Source organism: Marmota flaviventris, chromosome 5 (genome assembly GCF_047511675.1).
Source record: "Marmota flaviventris isolate mMarFla1 chromosome 5, mMarFla1.hap1, whole genome shotgun sequence".
In the NCBI taxonomy this organism is placed as follows: domain Eukaryota; kingdom Metazoa; phylum Chordata; class Mammalia; order Rodentia; family Sciuridae; genus Marmota; species Marmota flaviventris.
In genome coordinates this window covers 61161988-61182334 of record NC_092502.1, presented here as the reverse complement: position 1 = coordinate 61182334, position 20347 = coordinate 61161988, and the positions used below count along the sequence as shown (strand labels likewise).

General features: G+C 51.7%; 2 protein-coding genes across 3 annotated transcripts in view; one reads left to right on the top strand and one right to left on the bottom strand.

Moving 5' to 3' along the window:
• Nucleotides 1-9102, top strand: part of Tcof1 (treacle ribosome biogenesis factor 1) — a 35527-nt gene extending 26425 nt beyond the window's left edge. The window contains exons 19-27 of the mRNA XM_027949264.2: nucleotides 172-290; nucleotides 1831-1941; nucleotides 2188-2431; nucleotides 2921-3006; nucleotides 3702-3873; nucleotides 5749-6282; nucleotides 7572-7669; nucleotides 8320-8365; nucleotides 8635-9102. Of these exons, the coding sequence (XP_027805065.2) occupies nucleotides 172-290; nucleotides 1831-1941; nucleotides 2188-2431; nucleotides 2921-3006; nucleotides 3702-3873; nucleotides 5749-6282; nucleotides 7572-7669; nucleotides 8320-8346 (1391 nt within the window). The 3' untranslated portion in view covers nucleotides 8347-8365; nucleotides 8635-9102. The remainder of the gene's footprint in view (nucleotides 1-171; nucleotides 291-1830; nucleotides 1942-2187; nucleotides 2432-2920; nucleotides 3007-3701; nucleotides 3874-5748; nucleotides 6283-7571; nucleotides 7670-8319; nucleotides 8366-8634) is intronic.
• Nucleotides 9103-11137: 2035 nt separating this feature from the next.
• Nucleotides 11138-20291, bottom strand: Cd74 (CD74 molecule). Of its 2 annotated transcripts, XM_027949378.3 has the most exons (9): nucleotides 20076-20291; nucleotides 15367-15539; nucleotides 15156-15235; nucleotides 14598-14660; nucleotides 13818-13913; nucleotides 13402-13489; nucleotides 12442-12633; nucleotides 11964-12026; nucleotides 11138-11685 (listed from the first exon to the last, which is right to left on the bottom strand). In XM_027949378.3, exons 1-9 carry the CDS (start codon nucleotides 20150-20152, stop codon nucleotides 11675-11677), a joined length of 843 nt encoding a protein of 280 aa, XP_027805179.1. In that variant the 5' UTR covers nucleotides 20153-20291; the 3' UTR covers nucleotides 11138-11674. The 2 variants fall into 2 exon arrangements, with proteins under 2 accessions (XP_027805179.1, XP_027805180.1); XM_027949379.2 differs by lacking the exon at nucleotides 12442-12633 and having other exon boundaries at nucleotides 20076-20267.
• Nucleotides 20292-20347: the final 56 nt, after the last annotated feature.

Sequence of the window (20347 nt, the reverse complement as noted above, 5' to 3'; positions counted from 1 at the left end):
TGTCAGATGACAGGCCCCTGCCTGGAATGCTTGGGGTATGGAGTGAAACCTCTTTCTGTGGAAGGCCTACGCACAGCACTGGGTCCCCAGATGGGCTGGTGACTGGGTTGTGCCACCACTGAGGAGGCCATGGGTTTCTGTATCCTGATGTGCTCCCATCCTCTATTTCAGCTATTAAGACCAATGTGATTGTGCCCACTGCCCATGCACGGACGACTCCCGGAGCCAACAGCAGGGAGGAGTCCAGTCGGACATCAGAAGGCAAGAAACAGGAGGCAGCAGCCACTCAGGTACCTGGTGGACAGGGAGGGAGGGCAGCTGGATTCCACTGCAGTGGCCGTCTCCCACCCCCAATAGCATTGGCCTCATAGCCAGAGGCGTTCCTGGCCTTCAGACCATAGACCTGATGCCAGATTCCCAAGTCATTTTTGTATTGTTAGGAATTGCTTTCAAGGGTATGGTGGCACACACTGTAATCCCAATGAATCAGGAGGCTGAGGCAGGAGGATCACATTTGAGGCCAACCTCAGCAACTAAGCAAGCCTCTAAGCAGCTTAGGGAGACTCTGTCTCTAAATAAAAATGAAAGGGGCTGGGGATGTAGCTCAGTGGTAAAGCAGCCCTGGGTTCAATCACGAGTACCCCAAACAGAAAACAGAATCGGGATTGCTTTCAGGGAACCCACAACTGAACAGGGCCAACTTCACTCTGGAGTCCTTCATCAGCTTTTTCAGCATGGTGAAGCTTATGATTTATTTTCTTTCTCCCACTTTTAAAATGCCGTGAATAAAAGTTGCCCTTCAGAATGTGTAGAACAATCACTTTAGCATTCTTCCCAGCCTTCACCATTTTTAGTGCATTGTTATTTGACCCTTGCCTGAATCTAAAAATGCAGTGACCCACTGTTCAGAAGATAAAACAGCACACATCCCCACCTGGGCTGTGGTTTGATCAGGATTAGGCAGGGCCAAAACCCAGGTCTCCTGATTCCCAAGTCCCTGCTCTTTCAGCCTTATTGGTTTGTTATCCCATTGAGAAGGAGCTGTTCACTGCACCCCACCCAGTTCTTCTTGAGAGGGTGAGAGAAAGTTGCCATGCACCTAGGGGGCAGTGCCAACTTGGAGGGGCTGGGTGGGTATAACCAGCCCATGATCACTACACCCCCAAAGCCCATACCTGTTTGGCCCCTCAGCGAGTAGATGGTGTTGACCATCTGCCCTTGCCAGACACGGCGATAGCAGGAACAAGACAAGGAGGGCCCCTGTCCTCATGGAGTTCTCAAGCCAGTCGGGAAGCAACCATTAAACAAGGAAATCAAATAGAAACAAGTTCCCCACCAACTGTTTGATGCTATGAAGGAAACAGAACATAAACTAGAGAGTAGTGAGTGATCTGCTTTAGGAAGGATGGGCAGGGAAGCCCCCCTGAGGAGGTGAGCTGGGGGCACCCTGCAGATCGGGAAGTTGAAGTTCTTGCTCCCTGACTGTTGGTGGGTGCAGAAAGTAGGGGGACCCCCAGCTAGAGGTTTATCCTGAAGAGGGTGCGAGTTAGAGTGGGCCTCAGGTGGGACCAAGCTACTTCCCTTTCTTGCTGGGAGCTCTCTCTCTACTCTAAGAACAAGGTGATTTTCTCATAACCTTAAACCTGCCACCCATCTTTCTGCCCAAATGGTGACATTGCCCCTCTAATTGCTGCTCGTCCCCAACTCTAGCCCCATGGTTCTTGGTACTTGGGTCCCTTTTTACCCCAGCCAGACAGGGTCTGACCAGGCATGACCTAGATGGCATCCCAGTTACCCATTGGTCTCAGGGCTGCCCCTCACTGTCCACAGGTGGCAAAGCGGAACTCAGCTTCCCTCCCGCTGACACAGGCCGCCCTGAAAGTCCTCGCCCACAAGGCAAATGAAGCCCAGCCTCCTGCCAGGACCCAGTCTTCAAGTGAGGTGAGCTGGGAAGCAGGGTTACCAGACCTTCCACAGGGAGGGCCCAACCCTGAGTCCCAGGACTTACCTCCCTGGATCTCGGTGGGCTGGTGTGTAAGGAGGAACTACAGTGTTCACCCTGGAGAGCTGCGGGAAGGATCCAGGAGGCCACCTGTGTGGCCCTGATACAGTGCCCAGCCCGTTGTTGTGCTAAGCAGGCACCATACTGCTCGGCGTGACCTTCCACTCTTTCTTTCACCAAATTAGGTTGACAGTGCTGTGGGAGCACTCACTGTGACTCATCCCCAGAGCTCCCCTGTCCAGAACAGAGTGAACAACAAGCTCAAACAACCCAAGCCTCCTGCAGGCCAGCAGGCCACAGCCACACCCTCGGGCCACTCCAAAGCCAAAGCCCCTGGGGGCTCAGACGACAGCGAGGACAGCAGCGACAGCTCTTCAGGGAGTGAGGACACTAGGGGACCTCAGACAGCCAAGTCAATCCCCAGGCTAGGTGAGGGTGCTAGGAGGGCAGGTCCAGCGCAGGGGTGGGATGCAGCCTGGTAGAACCCTGGGCTTTGGCCTCAGCTCTGTGTCCCAGCTTGATCTGAGACCTTGGCCATGTTATCCCATGTTGGGCCTCAGTTTACCCATTTATCCAGCCCTCTGAGGAAATCTGTCCAAATGATTTCAAAACCCTGACTCTTGTTGAACTGCTGGTAGCTTCTTGGTATCAGACTCCTCTTATTGACTCCCCTAACTCTCAAGACCAGGCTTCCCCACAAGGAAAAGCAGGGGATATAAGTGGGGCCTTGGGAGCTGGAGATGAAGGCCGTGAATAACATGATGTAGCAGGACCTTCCACAGGGAGGGCCCAACCCTGAGTCCTTGGGTGGAGGGATGGGGGGACTTAGACCTGGCATCTCAGGCCTCTGAAAGGTTCACTCTGCCTAACTGACAAGGGCCACCAGGGGCCCTCAACAGGATACCTTTGCTTCTCCAGTAGGTCCAACCCCTTCTAAGAAGGAGACTTTGGTGGAGGAGACTACAGAAGAGTCCAGCGAGGATGAAGTGGTGGCCCCTTCCCAGGTAACTGCCAGGAAGAGGGCTGGTTGCCCACAGGGTTGGGCTGGACTCTTAGACCAGTTAGACCAGGTGTCCTTCAGGTCAGACATCTGGCCCCCTCCTCTTGCCCTGGGCAAAATCCTGCCTGCAAAGGAACCAGGCAACTGGGCATGATGGTGCACACCTGTATTCCCAGTGGTTTGGGAGGGTGAGGCAGGAGGATTGCAAGTTCAAAGCCAGCCTTAGCAACTTTGTGAAACTCTGTTTCTAAATAAAATATAAAAAAGCACTGGGGATGTGGCTCAGTGGTTAAGCGCCCCTGGGTTCAATCCCCCCCAAAAAGAAAGAGCCAGGCAAGCTCCTACCCCAATCCCTAGGAGCCCAAGCACTTAACCTCTGGGTCTATGATTCTAGGTGATTCCCAGACAAAAACATTTCTTAACCAGGTTTCTTTAAGGTTACTCTCTCTGTACATGGCAAGTGCTGATGACTTTTGTGTTTGCATTCATAATAAGAAATTTCCTTTTTGGATGTATTATCTAAAATGTGTATTGATCAAGGAGTTCACAAGGTGCACTGAAGCACCTCGGGGCTCCGTGCCCACTCAGTCTGCCCCAGCAGGGTAGGCCTGAGCGCCCTGGGCTGGTGTCCTCACAGCAGGTCATGCTTCTGGGCGGGATGGGTGGGCTTGCAGCCTCTTTCACACTGGGCTTCTTCAGTCTCTCCTCTCAGGTTATGTGACCCCGGGGCTGAACCTGGCCAAATCCCAGGCTTCAGAGGTGACTCCAAAGCCAGACTCCAGCCCCTTGGTTTCCTCTGCTCTGGCAAAAAAAGATGACCCAGACGGCAAACTGGAGTCCCAGCAGGCAGGCACTGTTTCCCTTAAAACAGGTAAGTCAAGGGACATTAGGACGTGGAAGGACAAGGCAGTGGGCCTCCTTTTGTCCTCCTGCAGCAACGGTGCCACTAACATGGTCCTGTCTGCCACCAGGGCTCTCCAAATGAGGGGCTTTGGTCTCCAGTGAGACCTTCTCATAGTGTAAGTGGGGCCCACCCTGAGGTATCTGGCTCCCGTGGTCTGGGCAGCCCAGGAGCCAGGTGTGTCTAGCTAGAGGAAGCTGGTTGCAGCTGTAGGAGAATATCTGCCTAGAGGAAGCATCACCCTTTTTTTTTTTTTTTTTTTTTAGTGCTGGGGATGGAACCCAGGGCCTTATGTGTGTGAGGCAAGCACTCTACTAACTGAGCTATGTCCCCAGCCTGGAAGCAGCTCCTTGACTTGTGAAATAGACCTTGCTCTTTCCAGCCATCCCCGTTGACTATTCTTCCCAACACACAGGATCATGGTGTGGGGTGTAGGCACTGAGGATGATTCAGACAGAAGACTGGAAGCCTGTTTGCAGGAGTTGGCAATGGACCAGCCCAGAGCCACTCTGACGCACTCTAAAGCACTGACAATCCCCAGACCACCCTGGGTTTCGTTTCTTTTCTTTTTTTTTGGTGCTGGTGATTGAACCCAGGGCCTCATGCTTTCCAGGCAAGCGCTCTACCACTGAGCCACATCCCTAGCCCACCCTGGGTTTCTAAACATGTCTAAAACAGGCCCTGCAGAGGGTGGTGCTCCAGGGCATGTCAAGGTATGGCACGCAGAAAATAGTCACATGGGCTTTGGAGGGCAGACTGGGGGGAATTATGGGCACAGTCAGGCCCACTGCATGCTGCAGGGAGTAGCCCCCAACCCAGTGTGACATGGATGTTTGCCTTTATCCCTCCTCAAAGCAGTCACCTCCAGAGCCAAACCACTGAGCCCTCTTCCAGAGCACAGCAGGTAAGAGCTTTATGCCTGCTTAGCCCAGAATGGAGTAGAGCCCTGTCCAGGCCAGAGGCAGTGGCAAGGCCCAGTCTTTGGGCTTTAAGTAGCAGTTTCGCGTGCTGGGTCAGAAGCGGAGTCGTTGCTCACTTTCCTCCCCAGTGTTCTCTTTGTGAGAGGCGGGTGTGACAAGGAGACATTTTAGAGGGGGCTGTGGAAGGTTTTTTTTACACGTGTAGTCAGCACACAATTATCAAAGGCAAGCAGAGGCGTGGAAAATTCTAAACAAAGGCTGCACCAGAAGTCACTCTGGCAGGCAGTAAACCTACTTAGTCAGCCACCACCACTTGTGCACCCAGTGCCCCCACCAGCAGCCTAGAACCCTGGCCTAGAAGGGCCAAGGGCCCCCTGTGTCGATGGATTATGAATTGAGCGTCTACAAGCTTCACTTTTATTTTAAATCTATAGCTTATAATAGAGAGACTTCATTATTCATCCATTTCCTCATTTTACGAGCAGGGAAACAGCCCTTGAGAGGAGCTGGGTCCTGGCTAGAGTCACTGAGGTTGGTGGTAAAGTCAGACTCAGAGACCAGATCTCCTGACCCAGCTCTGGACTCCTGGCTACACGATACCGTCTCCCTTCTGTTTGCTCTTTCATCTCGTTGGTAGATTTCAGGGCCTCACATCAACATCTGGGTTCATTGTCCATCCCTCACCCTAATTTGAGTTGAGTTTTGTATGGAAAGACAAAAGAGCTCTAAGTTGAAAGCAAGGTCCAGGTGTGGGGAACGCAAGGACTCTGGAGACGAGATGGGACAGAGTAACCACTGGACCTTCCCTTCCCGTCTATACCCCTGCAAGAGGAGGAGCTGTCTTTCCTTGCATCCTCTCAGCGCTCACCATAGATATTTGTCCTCAGCTTCCCCAGATCCGTGACTCCAACTCCTCTCTCCACAGGTAAAAAGGAAGCCACCTCAGGTGCCACCTCTGAGAAGCCCAGGAAGGAAGCCCCGAGCTCCACAGACTCCACACAGGGACTGCAGAGCAACATTGCCCAGCACTTCCAGGGGGCTCCCTGGCCCCTGAGTGAGGCCCAGGTGCAGGCCTCAGTGATGAAGGTCCTGAAGGAGCTACTGGAGCAGGAAAGGAAGAAGGCCACAGATGCCGCCAAGGACAGCAGCCGGAAAGGCCGGAAGCGGAAGCTGTCAGGAGACCAGTCAGCCACCAGAGCCCCCAAGAGCAAAAAGAAGAAGCAGCTAGTGTCCGAGGAAGGCGGGGAGAGCGCTGTTTCCTCAGAAAAGGCCTCCAGGACTTCCAAAGGGAAAAAGAGAGACAGAGCAAGTGGCAACACAAAGGAGAAGAAGGGGAAGGGACCTTCCGGCTCCCATGGGGCCAGGGACCAGCCAGAAGGGGAGCTGGGGATGGTGAAGGTTGAGGGTGGAGATCAAAGTGACCCAAAAAGCAAAAAAGAGAAGAAAAAATCTGATAAAAGTAAGTAAGATCTTGCTTCCCTAGGCCCATGCTGAGGGCGGCAGGGGTCCTTAGCCAACTCTTGGTCTCTTCCCCGTGCACAAGGAGATCCCTGGATGGGTTTTCCAGGGTCTTGGGGGCAGCCAGTGGCAAAGCCGGAAAAGATTCCAGAGCACCTGGGCCAGAGCTGCGAGCCAGCTCCCCAAAGCCCAGAATGTTCCCTTAGTATCTGACAGTCACATTCATTTTCAGCTTCAGGCTTCTAGAAGATCCAGGCTCAGGCTGCAGCCTGACAAGGGCAGAGAATGGTGTCCTGTGCCTCTTTGGCCCATGTCAGATTTTGGAAGAGCCTGTTTCTCCCACCAGCTCTGGGGTGCAAAATGGACCAGAACACCTGAGCCCTCATCATCTCTCTAGACCTCGATTTCCTATTCATTGAGACCTGTGCTAGAGTCTGCGCTCAGTAGGTCCTCGTCAGTCCTTGTGCCAGCACAAGAGGTATTTCATTCCCATTTTGCAGATGGAGAACTGAGGCTCAGAGAAGGAGGATGCTCAGGGTCAGGGGGTTTCACCGGCTCCAAACAGGCAACCCTCTTGTGCTGCACCAGTGGTGGTAGAGGAATACAGGAGACGGGTAGATGCCTAATGCCTCCAGGGCAAAGGCAGGGTGGCCCTCAGAGCAGGACGCTTGACCCTTTGGTGCTCAGTACTGTACTAGGTTCCCACTTTCCTATCAAAATAACAGTGGGAGGTTTTGTTGTTTTTTCTTTCTTTCTTTCTTTCTTTCTTTTTTTTTTTGGTGTGTGTGTGTGTGTGTGTGTGTGTGGCAGGGTGTGGTTGGGGATGAAACCCAGGGCTTCACGCATGCTAGGCAAGCATCCTACTACAGAACCACATCCCCAGCCCTGTGAGGGAATTTTTTAAATGAGTTAATTTAGGGCCAGGGATATAGCTCAGTGGTAGAGCACTTACCTAGCATGCGTGAGGCCTTGGGTTTCATCCCCAGCACTGCCCCACCCCCCCAAAAAAATAGTAATAATAATAATAATAATTGAGTTAATTTAAAGAAAATTAGTCATAGTCCAAGTGGTCCATGGATGAAGAAGGCATGAGGCTGGTTTTGAAGGACAGGTGTCCTGGCCCCACCCTGGGGCTGTGTTGATGGCTTGCTGGGCTGTGGGGAGAGCTGAGTACCAGCCAGGAGGAGCAGGCCCTGGAACCCTGGAGTCCTGCCCACCCCTATACCTCCAGCATGGCCCAGCACTCAGGATTAAAATCTGTTGTTCAAGAAACTTCCTTTCTTCCCTCAGGTAAAAAAGAAAAGGACAAAAAGGAAAAAAAGAAGAAAGCAAAAAAGGCCTCAACCAAAGACCCTGACTCACTGCTTCAGAAGAAAAAGAAGAAAAAGGTAAAATGAGTTCCTGCAGCGTCTCAGACCGAAAAAGGGACCCAAACCCAGTTCCCAGGGTGAATGTTAGCCCTTCACACACCCAGACACGTCCCTGCCCTCTCCATTCTTGACTCTAAAGTGGGATCTTGTGAGAAAGAGCCGGAAGGGAGTATTCCTAGCCTCTGGAAGCCACAGAAGTGGCCCTGTCTCATCTATGAGGTGGAGAATGAGGGGGGTTAGGGATGAAGGAAAGGGATACCCCCAGAGGTCAGGGAGACCCACATGGGCTGTCGCAGACTTTCAGGTGAGAAGAAACAGGACTTGGGCTACGTGTTCCCAGCTGGCAGGCTGTCCCTACTGAGGAAACTCTTATAGCCATCTGCTCTGCCTGTGGAGCAGCAGGGTTCCAGGGCTGATGGCCTGAGCAGGGTCTATGCTATGGCCAGAGCCTTAGCCCCTCAGGCAGGATGGCGTCCCCACTGTGCCCAGTAGGCCTCAATTTGTCAGGAAAGCCCTGGGCTCCTTCCTGGAGGGCACATGAGGCACTGCCCCATCCCCAGGGATCCCTATAGACCTGGCATTTGTCCTGGGGGAATCGCCAGTCCCTGGCAGGTGTGGCAGTGGGATACACCTCAGGGATAAGAGCCCTGACACTTCTCTCCTCACAGAAGAAGACCGCAGAGCAGACTGTGTGAGAGGCCAGGCACAAGACAGGTATGCTTTCTGGCCCTTCCCAGCCATGGGAGGACCAAAGGAAGGGGGGCTGGGGAAGGTTCCATTCCTCAAGAGTTGGTGGGGCCATGTGACAACACCAGGGGCTGGAGGGAGCTGCAGTGTCGGAAGGGTCCAGAATAGAGCGACCAGCATCAGCACGTGGGGGATAGTCAGTCCCCCTCTCCTGAAGCAAGAAGGCCAGGTTTTATCCTCCTTGATGGAGGGAAAGGTCAGGAGATCTTACATCTGGATGTGCTTCCTTCCCCCAGGGAGTTCTTAACGGAGTGTTGACCATCTCCAGGACTCTGACCTCTGCCTACCCTGGCTTGAGACTGGATTTTTAACTTCTCCCTCTGCAGAAGATGGCCAGTGCAGGGTCCCCATGATGGCCAAGACTGTGAGCCTGCTGGAAGCCTGGTCTGAGGAGGAGGGAGCCCAGCTCCTGGGACCTTGCCCCACTGATCCCAGCACAGAGCGCTTCACATAGATGTGTACAGTATATATATTTTTTTAAGTGACCTGTCTCCCCCCTTTAAATCTAACATGCCCAAGGGCTGGACTTTCTACCGCTTCACTCTGCAGACCCAGTGAGGCCAAGTGTGTGCTCATCCATGCACTTGGTAACTCTGGCTGATCCCAAGCCTTTGTCCTCTTTTTGTCTATTCTTCTGGTTGTGGCTTCTGTGTTTTGTTTTTTCTCTTTTTTTTAAGAACTCAGAATAAAAGACTTAAAAGAAAGATGCAAATTCCTGGTGTACCTGGCACAAGGCTATGTAGTTGGCTACTTGGGAAAGACGGTCTGACACCTGGCAGTGAGCAAGCCAGCACTTGGGATTCCTTCTTGATGGAGTAGAGCTCTGGGATTTTGTGAGTGGGACAGTTTGCCAGAGAAATAGCCTGAGCCTGGGCTAAGTCGATGGGGAAAGACTCAGCTGCAGCGAAGCTCATGTGGAACTGAAGGGTGGTTGTGGTTGGTTTCCAATAAACATCCAGAGAGGGGAAATGGGAAGGGGCCTCAGGAACTGACGTGAGTGGGGAATAGGCTCTCGAGGTAGAACGGCTGTGGCCGGCGCAGTGGGAACCAGAACACCAGTTAGGAGTGGTGGCCCTCAGTCAAGGTAGCTGTGATTCTGTGGTGATGAAGGCAAGACACAATGAAGTCAAGGCTGCTTGGGGCAGTGTGTGCGAGACTCAGTGGTGGCGTGAGTGTGGATGGAGGGAGGGGGAGGTAGCCAAGTCACCTCCTGCTGCTCCATCCTAGACCTCCTGAGAAAGTCCACTTCCACCCCAAGCAGGTGGAGCACCAGAAGTCCAGAGGTTGTGGAGACTGCCGAGGCTCTCAGCCTCCTGCTAGAGCCATACAGACAGTGGCAGTACCCAGAAAACCTGGGGCTGAAGGTCTCGGAGACTCAGGTTGGCATTTGCCTGCACTCGGGGCTTTAGACCACCTCCTCGCCCAGTGACTTGTCTTCCCTCTAGATCCAGTGTGTTGGTCTAGATCAGACTGCAGGAAAGCTTTGTCCTTGGGCACATTGGCCCACAATTCTTTTTCTTTTGTTTTTTAGTGAGACAAAGGATAGCTTGCCTCACATGTGCTAGGCAAGCACTGGTACAGTGCTTAGTGGTACACTAAGCCATATTCCCGGCCCTTTTTATTTTTGAGACAGGGTCTTGCTAAGTTGCTAAGGCTGGCCTCAAACTTGGGGTCCTGCTGTCTCAGCCTTCTGAGTAGCTAGTATTACAAGCAAATGTCACCACTCCCAGCTCCATGGAAATTTTTTTTTTAAGAAGATTTGTAGATTTTTTTATTATTATTTTTAGTTGTAGTTGGACATAATACCTTTATTTTACTTATTTATTTTTATATGGTGCTGAGAATCAAACCCAGCACCTTGCACATGCTAGGTGAGCCCTCTACTGCTGATCCACAACCCCAACCCTCTATGGAAATCTTTAAACTTAAGGGTATGGAGTGATTTTACTAATCTACTTGATGTCTGATTCTTCTTCAACTTAAATGTCAACAAACCTAGCCACAGGGGTCCTGGGCCTTCTCTTGGTAATAAGTAGCTGGAGCTGAGTAGTGTTCAGCCCAGTTAGTTCAGCCTGGGCACCCCATTCTTTTTTTTTTTTTTTTTTTTTTTTTAAGAGAGAGGGAGGGGGGAGAGAGAGAAAAAAAAATTTTTAATATTTATTTTTAAGTTATCGTTGGACACAACATCTTTGTTTGTATGTGGTGCTGAGGATCGAACCCGGGCCGCATGCATGCCAGGCGAGCGCGCTACCGCTTGAGCCACATCCCCAGCCCCGGCACCCCATTCTTCACAGCCCCCGCTTCCTGTCCATTCCTGACACTGAGGCCCTGTGTTGGTTGCCATCTGTCATCATACTTGTGCTGTTCTTAGTATAGAAATGAAATTGGGGACATGGGGAAATGGAAGCTGAACCAAGAGGAGTTTGTGCTTAAAAAACTGTATGCAAAAATCTATTTGGGCTGGGGATGTAGCTTAGCAGTAGAGCGCTCGCCTAGCATGCACAAAGTCCTGGGCTCAGTTTCCAGCACTGCACAAAAAGAACCAACTTGTTTTGGAAGTGAAAGTTCTTCACATATCCATGTGTGTCTCTGTTCAAAGACGTAATCCCTAGATCACCAGCCTCAGTGCTTTGGTTCCTTAGGCTGCGTTCTCACACCTAGATGACTGTATTTAGGTCTTCGCTGACCTCCTTATGGTAAATTAATTGGATTCCAACAAAAAAGCCAGGAGCCAGAATGTTCTACTTACTACCTTTTATTCTTACGTGAGCCATGGCCCTGAGGCTGATGACAAGCTTGGCTGAGCAGCAGAGTTGGGCTGGCATAAGTGAGGAGGGCTAGTTGGTGGGTGAGGCTGGGTTCTTTGGGGAGTGATTAAAAAAAGGGGGCAGAAGGGGAGAGGACCACGAATATGTTCATCCTAGGGTTTGGGGGTGAGGTGTTCTGTTCCCCGTCTGTGGGCCTAGATCTCTGAGCCCCATGTTGATGACTACTATGATGTTGGAAATGGGGGTTCTCATAGTTGGGGTCCACCTCCCAGTTTTGCTTCCCTGCTGATGGCTAGGAGTTGGGCAGCAGGGCCCTCTTGTGTCATCTGTGCTATTTTGATCTGTCATGCTCCAGGATGATGGAGAGCCAGTCGCCAGAATTTCATGGAACGAGGTGTAGGGTATGAGAGAATGGAGTTTGGAGGGACTGGGGAAGGCTGGAGGCACGGAGGAGCAGGAAAGCTGTGACCACACAGAGCTGGCTGGTGCTGGAGACCGCTTCTTGTTTTCACATGATGACTATGGAAAGGAGCATCAGAGTGAGGCTGGTCCCCTCTTTGTTGTCCCTGCCCTTCTCCCCCCCCCCCTCCCCCTGGCATCCTGAGGCTTCAGAGTAGTCAAGGACTCTCCACCCTCCGCTGCCCCCTGCTGAGCTACAAGTCCTGCCCAGCAGAGACTCCTGTCCCCCGCCCCCAGCAGCCCCCAGCCCTGTTCCTCAGTTGGGAAACGGTCATCCCAGGCTGTCAGAATCCTCGAAATGAGCTATGGGACCAGGTCCCCTTGCACAGGGCTCTCACCTTGGCCCAGGTCCTGCTTAGTCACACCCAGTCCAGAAGACACATCCTCCAGTTCCAGTGGCTCTGTTGGGAGCATCAGATGGTTTGTTCCCTGTAATGCCAGCCACCCCACCTCGGGGCAAAGTGCCTGAAGACCTTCCCTGGAGGTGGAGCAGGCTCCACAATGCAGGGGGGGCTGAATGAAAGCCCAGGAAGGGGTGGCGCAACGCAGTGGGAGTCCATAGGACTCCTGGATGCAGGAGGACAGCGCATGGACAGATGTGTGGATGTCAGAGGAGACAAGTGACAAAGGGACAGACAGAAGAGGAGTGCCCAGATGGGTCAATGGATCAAGGGCTGGATGTGTGGCTGACAGTGGCTGTCCCCAAGAGCTGCCATCCCATGTCCTGGTCCCATGTGCCAGGAGGGACCTCTTGCCCCTTGGCTTTCCTAGTCCTTGCTAGTCCTTCACACTGCTGGCATGGTGGCCCCTGCTTACCACTGCAGTCATGGCGCCCGCGGCTCCTGGTGTGAGGGACCTCAGTGCCGTTGGGGAAGACGCACCAGCAGTAGCCGATGCTCCCATGGCACTGGAGCGGCATATAGTTACCGTTCTCATCACACTTGGGACGGAATGCGCCCGGGTGGACAGCAGGGATGTGGCTGACCTCTTCCTGGCATTTGGTCAATACTGAAGCGACAGGTGTGATGAAGACAGTGAGTGAGCAGGCTCTGGGCTGGGGTCTCAGCAGAGCCGGACTTACACACCCTGCCGTGGGCCTAATGCCTTGCGCCCTCATGTCCCTGCCTCCTCCACTCACTGCATAGGAGCGAAAACTGAGGCCCAAGGCCTAGACCAACAAGTCCAAGATCAAAGAGGAAGTGGGTGGCTGTGTGTCGTTCACCCCAGAACTGGATGACCCCTTCTGACAGCCAAAGCCTTAAAGTGTGGAATTGACCCATGATTGTGATTTCAAGAGGAAAGCAGAAATCAGCCTTTGGTTACTGGGAGTACCCAAATACAAGGGAGGTTACCCTTTGTTGGGGGTGCTTAACGACATGGAAGCCCAGAAGGAAGAGACAGCACAAGGATGAGATTGTAGCACTCATAAAGGCTTCAGGCAAAAAAAAAAAAAAAATGGGTGTCATACTGGGGTTCCTGCCTGATATGTTTGATGTTGGGTTTGCCCCAGGCCCTCTTGGGCAGTGTCTTCTGTGACGGAGGTTTTGTCATGACAGGAGGCCTTCAGACCCCAAGAGCAGTTAACGGTGTGAAAGCACAGACCAGACAAGAGGGTCCAGGGCAGCCAAACCCAGAGAGAAACAGGCAGGAGAGGTGGTGAGAAGCGGGAGAGTGACAAGAGATCATGGAATTGGCAAGTGCTACAGGCCCTCTCTTTCCAGAGAGCCCTGAGGGAGCCCCAGATCCCTGGCACCCCAAAGTTCCTACTCCCTGTACCTCTTGTTGGGGCCTCAGTGGGCTTCTCCTCCAGGGAGTTCTTGCTCATTTCAAACAGGAGCCACTGGTGCAGCCAGTTCTCAAAGACCTAATGTGGGTAGAGGTTAGAGGTCAGAGGTCACATTCAGTAGACATCACCAAGCTGCTACCCTGCCTGGGAACAGAAACATGGAGGATCATACAGGGCCCTGATATGATCAGACCATATATATATATATATATATATATATATATGATAAGACCAGTGGATTCTTCAACTCTACGCATTCTCCAGCGTTCTGGGCTTTGTGAGTGCTGGTGGACCCAGAGCAGCTTCCAGAGAATGGCTCCCCTAGCCCAGCCCTCCCCGCCCCACTTCTTTCCAACTCTACCAGAGACACCAGAAAAAAGGGCTCCAGTGCAGGGAAACTACTGACCTTCCAGTCCAGGTTGTCCATGGTGCTCTTGAGGTGTTTCAGGTTCTCTGGGAAGCTCCCCTTCAGCTGCGGGTACACCTTCAGGGGATTGGATTTCTGCAGAGTGGCAAGGCAAGAAGGAAGGTTAAAAAGAGCTCCCTGTCAGGCAAGGTGAAAATGTGCAGCCCATGTTCCCCTTGTCTTCCATTCTGAGATGTGGACCTGAGCTGCACTAAGCCTGGACCCTGGACCTCAGCCATATGGAAGGGGAGGAAATAAGGGCTGTTCACCTTGTCACTACAAGGGCCCAGGGCTGGGAGACAGGCTTCAGGTTCCAGACCAGCTCTACCAATACCCACCCCTAGTCTTGTCCCTGTAGACACCTACTTGTGTTCAAGGTCTTACCTTCCCCAGGAAGACTGACCATCCCCAGCTTAGTTGGGTCCTCTGCCTATTACTTGAAAGCCACCTATACTTGCCTTGTAATCTGGTCACTTGCCTGGGGTCACCCACTTGCCTAAGGATCCCTTTGGCCTTGGGAGCTTGGGAGCTCCCACTGTGGCCTCTGAGTCTTGCACAGAAGGTAGGAATTTTGAAAAAAAAAAAAAATTGAAAGGAAAAAATAGCTGGAGCAAGTCACTTCAGAGCTTTTGGCCCTTTTCTGCATCTCACAGATGAGGGCAGGATGAACTGCACGTCATTTAAGGGCCCCCTTGGGTTCCTTCAGGTGAGCATGGGAGTTTTCAGTGAGGTGTGGGCGGAGCTCCTGTGGGCATGGGCTGCCAGGCTCCTTGCACTCACCAGGAGCAGGTGCATCACGTGGTCCTGCGTCATATTGCCGTACTTGGTTGCATTCTGCTTGGGCTGTGGAGGGAGAAAACAGAGGGTCACTCACCCGCTGTGGCCCTGAAAGTGGGGACCTGCAGCAGGAGCCAGCAGCCAGGGTCTGGGGAAGAGTCAAATTCCAGGCACTCAGCAGGCCTGTCCCTGCCACAGGAAAGCTGTTGTGTCACTTGAGTCTCCAGCCTCAGGATCTTCATTGGTCACAGCTGGCATAAGCTTCCCTGCCCTAGGCCTTACCAAGAGCAGTTTTATGAACAGAAACCTTCAATCCATACATAATATCAAGAGAAGGGGAGGGGCCGCCAGGCGCTGTGTAACAGACGGGGCGGGCCTCCTCCCAGCATGGCCCCAAGGCTCTTGCCCCACCTCCATGGGGAGCCCCTTCCTGAGGCGGCCTCCTGCTCCCACAGTCAGGACACTCCCCACTGGGCCTTTTCTGGTCCCTTCTCCCTGCCCCTCTCCTTGGCACCTGTCCCTAGATCACATTTCCCTCCCACCACCGTGGGCTGTCCTTACCCCCTGGCGCAGGCCTTCCATGGGCAGTGCCTGCATGAGCAGGGGGGTGGCCATCCGCAGCTGGCTCACAGGCTTGGGAGCTGTGGGGAAAGCAGGCAGCATGAGTGTGGGCCCAATGCCCAGAGAGGAGGGCACTCAGGGAAGGACAGTGGGTCCAGCGGGGTGCAGGAATGGGGGAGGTGGGAGGGCAGGGTGGAGGAGGGGCACGCACGCTTGGGAAGCTTCATGCGCAGGTTCTCCAGCTGTAGGTTCTGTGAGGTGACCGTCAGCTTGTCCAGCCGGCCCTGCTGCTGGTACAGGAAGTAGGCAGTGGTGGCCTGGCCGGCCAGGAGCAAAGCCACCAGGACGGAGAAGCCTGTGTACAGGGTTCCACGGCTGCATTTGCTGTGGGGAGGGACAAGGGGATGGGTTAGAGGAGACTCCAGAGAGCTGCCCCAGTGGCGGGGTGGGAGGGGACCAACAACACCCATCGGCCCCTAAGCCACCCACCCATCCACATTATACACTGGCTACGGAGATGCAGCTTGGAGACATCCACAGCCTCCTTCCAACCATGGTTTCCCTAGGGGCCTCCCAAGCAGGAGCTGACCCCGGCCTTGGTCAAGTGGAAAAGAGCCAAGAGAAAGTTTCTTGTCCTTTCTGGGTCATGGTGTCCCACGTGTGCTGTGACAGGTTGGAGCAGAGGGTCTCCCCATGTTCCCTCTGCCATGGGACAAACAAAACAGGGCTGCCCTCGAGAGGAAAGGGTTTTGTTTTATTATTTTGTATGCTTCCCCAGTGAAGTCATATTTAAGGAGAAAATGGAAGGAAATGGGACTGGGACAGCAGAGAATGTGGCCCACATGGAAAGCAGAAGTGTGGCCTTGACATTTAGGGTAGGGGAGCACTGATCAATGTCACAATGAGGTGTGGCCAGACCCTCATATCTCAGGGAGCCCTTGCAGCTGTGGGCCTTGGATGCAGTTTGGGGGTGTAAGTGCATGGGGGATATAAGGATCCTGTTTCTAAGACCCTGAGAGTTCCTGGCCTATTCTCAGAGCTGCACCCACCCCTGGGGTGGAGGGCGACTACCGGACTCTGCTGTGGTTTGATGGGTGCCATCTGAATTCAGGTTTGCGAGTGTGCTGGTGTTGGCGGGTGAATGGGATTGGGGCTCTTGTAAGAGGACTTGACAGAGAGACTTGTGTTCTCTTGCCCTTCTGCCTACTGCTATGTGAAGATGCAACAAGGAAGTCGTCACCAGATTGCAGCACCTTGATCTTGGACTTCCAGCCTCCAGAATTGTAGAAAATAAATCTGTTTTTTATATATATAAATTATTCAATCCATGATATTCTGTTATAGTGGCAAAATAGACGAAGACAGCCCACTGGAAATGTCAGGATGAGTCTGCACCCAGCTCACTCCATCCCCTGGCAAGGATGGTTTAGGAAACTCCAGGAGACCCTTCTGCCTAGTAACTCATGACATCACAGGCATAGCTCATTCTCATTGGCTCTCTGTTTGCCAGCTCTCTGCTTTCTAAGCCAAGAGTCAGCCCAAGGGAAGAGTTATTCTAGAAGGAAAAAGCGAAAACTCTGTGGGGGGAAAGGAAGAAACCAAATAGGAGGGGAAAACAAAATCCACTTAGTGACCTTCCCAAGGAAGGTCTGGACTGGGCTCCAAAGACAGTGGAAAGTTCCCTGTCCTCACTCTTGCCTGGGTCCAAGTTCCAGCTGCATTATTTATTCTTTTTTTTTTAACTTTATTTTTTATTTATTCATTTACTTATTTATTTAGCTAATTTACTTAGGCTAGTTTTTGTTTTGTTTTGGGGTTTTTTTGTTTGTTTGTTTTAAGAGAGAGAGAGAGATTTTAATATTTACTTTTTAGTTTTTGGCGGACACATCTTTGTTTGTATGTGGTGCTGAGGACCGAACCCGGGCCGCACACATGCCAGGCGAGCGCGCTACCGACTTGAGCCACGTCCCCAGCCCATAAGGCTGGTTTTGAAATTGAGATCCTCCTGCCTCAGCCTCCTGAGCTGCTGGGAATTACAGGCATGTGCTACCTTGCCCAACACCCCGACCCCCTTTTCAACCCCACACCCTATTCTAATCCCAGCTCTATCTCCCACCATATGAGCTTGAGGAAGTCCTATCCCTTCTCCATTCTGAATTTCAGCTTCTCAGAAGACCTAAGAATTGAGATTCATATTGAATATAAGACCATGTAATTGAATTGGAATCCCAGCTCTGTCACTCACTTAGCTCTGGTTGTGGGCAGGTCACTTAACCCCTCTGTATGAGTAAAATTAAATAAGAGCATTGCCTCAAAGTGTTGTGTCAAGCCAGATGCATGTGTTAATCTCAATGACTCAGGAGGCCGAAGCAGGAGGATCACAAGTTCAAAGCCAGCCTTAGCAACTTAGTGAGACCCTGTCTCAATATGAAAAAAAAAAAAAAAAAAAGAAAGAAAGAAAAGGACTGAGGATGTAGCTCTGTGGTAAAGGGCCCTTGGGCTCAATCCCCAGTACCCCTGACAAAAATGTTATGTTAAATAAGGTGATGAGATTAGGGCTGGGGTGTGGCTCAGTGGTAGTGTTTGCCTGACATCTGTGAGACTCTGGGTTCAATTCCCAGCAACACATACATAATAGTGATGAGGGTAAAATTTTGTTCTTTGCCTAGCACATTGTTAGCTCTCTATAAATAAATACACTAATCTCAAGAGAGTTAATAGTTAACTTTAGCATTTGACTTCCTTCCTCCTTATGCCTCTTGAAGGCCTGTCCCCTGGTTCTGGTACAGGGCCAACTCTTGTCACCCCCTCTTTTTACTTCCTCCTTTGCACTGCCTCCTTGAAGAATAAAAAAAAAAAAAGTAATTAGCTGACGCCAGGAGCCAACCAGAACTAGCTAGGAATTGTGGTGCAGATGTTGCCAAGCAGAAGTGTTCACACAAGGGTAGGAATCAGGGTCCTGTCTGGAATGGCCTGAGCACAAAGGTTCAGGCCAGCTTCAGAAGCAGTAACTGAACTAAAGTGAAAACCAAGCAAGGATTCAATGACGGGCACTCTGAACATTGAGCCCACCTGGGTTTGCCACTCACTGGGGAACCTGAGTTTGGAGGGGGCCCACCTCTCTCTCCTTGCAAATCCTGACTGTAGAAGGGGCCAGAAAGAAGAATGGGCTCAAACTGAAATCAGGGACTGGGGATGTAGCTCAGTGGGAGTGTAGCTTAGTCTAGCACGTGTGAGGCACCGGGTTCAATCCTCGGCACAACACCAAAATAAATAAAACAAAGGCATTGGGTCCATCTACAACTAAAAAAAAAAAAAAAAAATTTTAAACTGAAATTAGACTAGTCCTAGTTTAAATTCTGTCTTTAACACTCAGCAGCTATGAGAACTTGGCTACGTGACTTACCAATAAGAGACACAATTTTCTTTTGTGAAAATCTGGGGAAAGAAATATTCCAGAGGGCTAGGGATATAGCTCAGAGTGCTTGCCTCACATGCACAAGGCCCTGGGTTCAATCCCCAGCACCACGAAAAGAAAAAAAAAAGAAATATACCCGACTCATAGGGAACTCCAACTGTGAGAAATAAGTCGTTACTTTTGTATCTGGCAAACAGTCATAGTAACAAAGAACAGTGAGGAGGACCCGTGGAGGGGAACTGGTATCATGGCTATTGTCTATTATTATTGAGACCCAGAGAGAAGCAGTGATTTACCTGAGGTCACACATAACAATAGCAGAACCCTGACCAAAATTCAGCCCTCAGTGAAGGGGGGAACTCCTTTCCGTGGGACGCCCTAGGATTTTCACAGGCTGCTGCTCTAATGGTCTGTATCTGGTTATCTTTTCCTCAGAACATAGTTCCTCATGACAACTCTAGTGTTTCTCCCAAGACCCTTTCTGCCAGCAACAGCTGACGTCAATGTAGCTGTAAGTAAGTCCCCATAGAGAGCAAATTACATTTTTGGTGATGGGAGAAGCAGGAGCATTAGGGTGCTACATTAATATCCCTTTTGGTTTTGCGGGGGAGAGGGTGAGGGAGGGTACATAGGGGAGGCCATTTCTGGTCCAGGAGAGGGGCCTGGAATGGCTGTGCTGGCTCTTGCTATAAGGGAGAAGGCACAGATGGGGTATGACGCACGTCAAACCTGGGGCCCCTCAGAAACCTATCTGGCACTCCTCCCTCCACTTGAAATCACTGCTGCAACAGCAGATATCTCTGTGTCCCTTACAGACACCTGAAATTCTCATTCCCTTGATACAGACACCTATGCCCACTGATGATAACCAGGAAACTCCTCAACCAGGAGCTGCTTCTACCATCCTCTTTTAGAAACTCTATTTCTCTACAGGGATCCAGAACATTTTCAAAATCTGGTCCAAGTTTTCTAACCCAGGATTCATGGCCCAGCTTAAGGCAGGTCTGTGAAGCCCCCGATATCGTATGGAACTCTAGAGAAAGAACCCAGGTGGTCTTCTGATTTTGTGCATCACGCAATGTCAGTAACAAACCCTGCATGATGACGCACACCTGTAATTCCAGTGGCTCAGGAGGCTGAGGCAGGAGGATCATGAGTTCAAAGCCAATCTCAGCAAAAGTGAGGCACTAAGCAACTCAGTGAGACCTGTCTCTAATAAAATACAAAATAGGGCTGGGGATGTAGCTCAGTGGTTGAGTGCTCTTGAGTTCAATCCCCAGTACCAAAAAACTAACAAACTAACAAACAAAACCCCTCACTTTACAGAAGGGGAAATCAAAGCCCAGAACTGGCCAAAAACTTGCTCAAAAGCACTCAGAAAGTGTTCAAGTCATTGCGTCCATGACGCCTCCCTGCAACTCTTGGTGCGTGCTCCTTCTGGGCACCTGCACATATCTGTGCAGCCCAGGGTTTGCGTGGTCTCGTCTAATCCTCACACATACCTCTCCTGCTCTCTGGGGCGCTGGCCCAGTATGGGCAGCTGCTCGTGGTTGGAGATGAGGTCGCGCTGGTCTTCCATGGCTCTGACCTCTGGTCTTTTGCTCAGCTCTTGCTGCTGCTGCTGCTGCTGCTGCTGCTGCTGCTGCTGCTGCTGTCCGTGTATCTGGGACCCTGAGTCCCTGGCTCACCTCTTGAAGTTAGTGCTGGGAGGAATCTGATTCGTCCAGAGGAGTTCACTCCGCCCACCTGGTAGATGTGGAAGTGAAAGCCACAA

Bases quoted from the DNA above. Each gene is read 5' to 3' on its own strand.
- Cd74 (XM_027949378.3), bottom strand. From the start codon at position 20,152: ATGGAAGACCAGCGCGACCTCATCTCCAACCACGAGCAGCTGCCCATA. The intron at 12,634-13,401 runs GTACAGGGAGTA...CTGTCGCTTCAG, and splicing joins CACTGAGGCCCCAACAAGAG to TATTGACCAAATGCCAGGAA. The intron at 12,027-12,441 runs GTAAGCAGGGGC...TGCTCCCAACAG, and splicing joins CGGGCGCCATGACTGCAGTG to AGCCACTGGAACTGGAGGAT.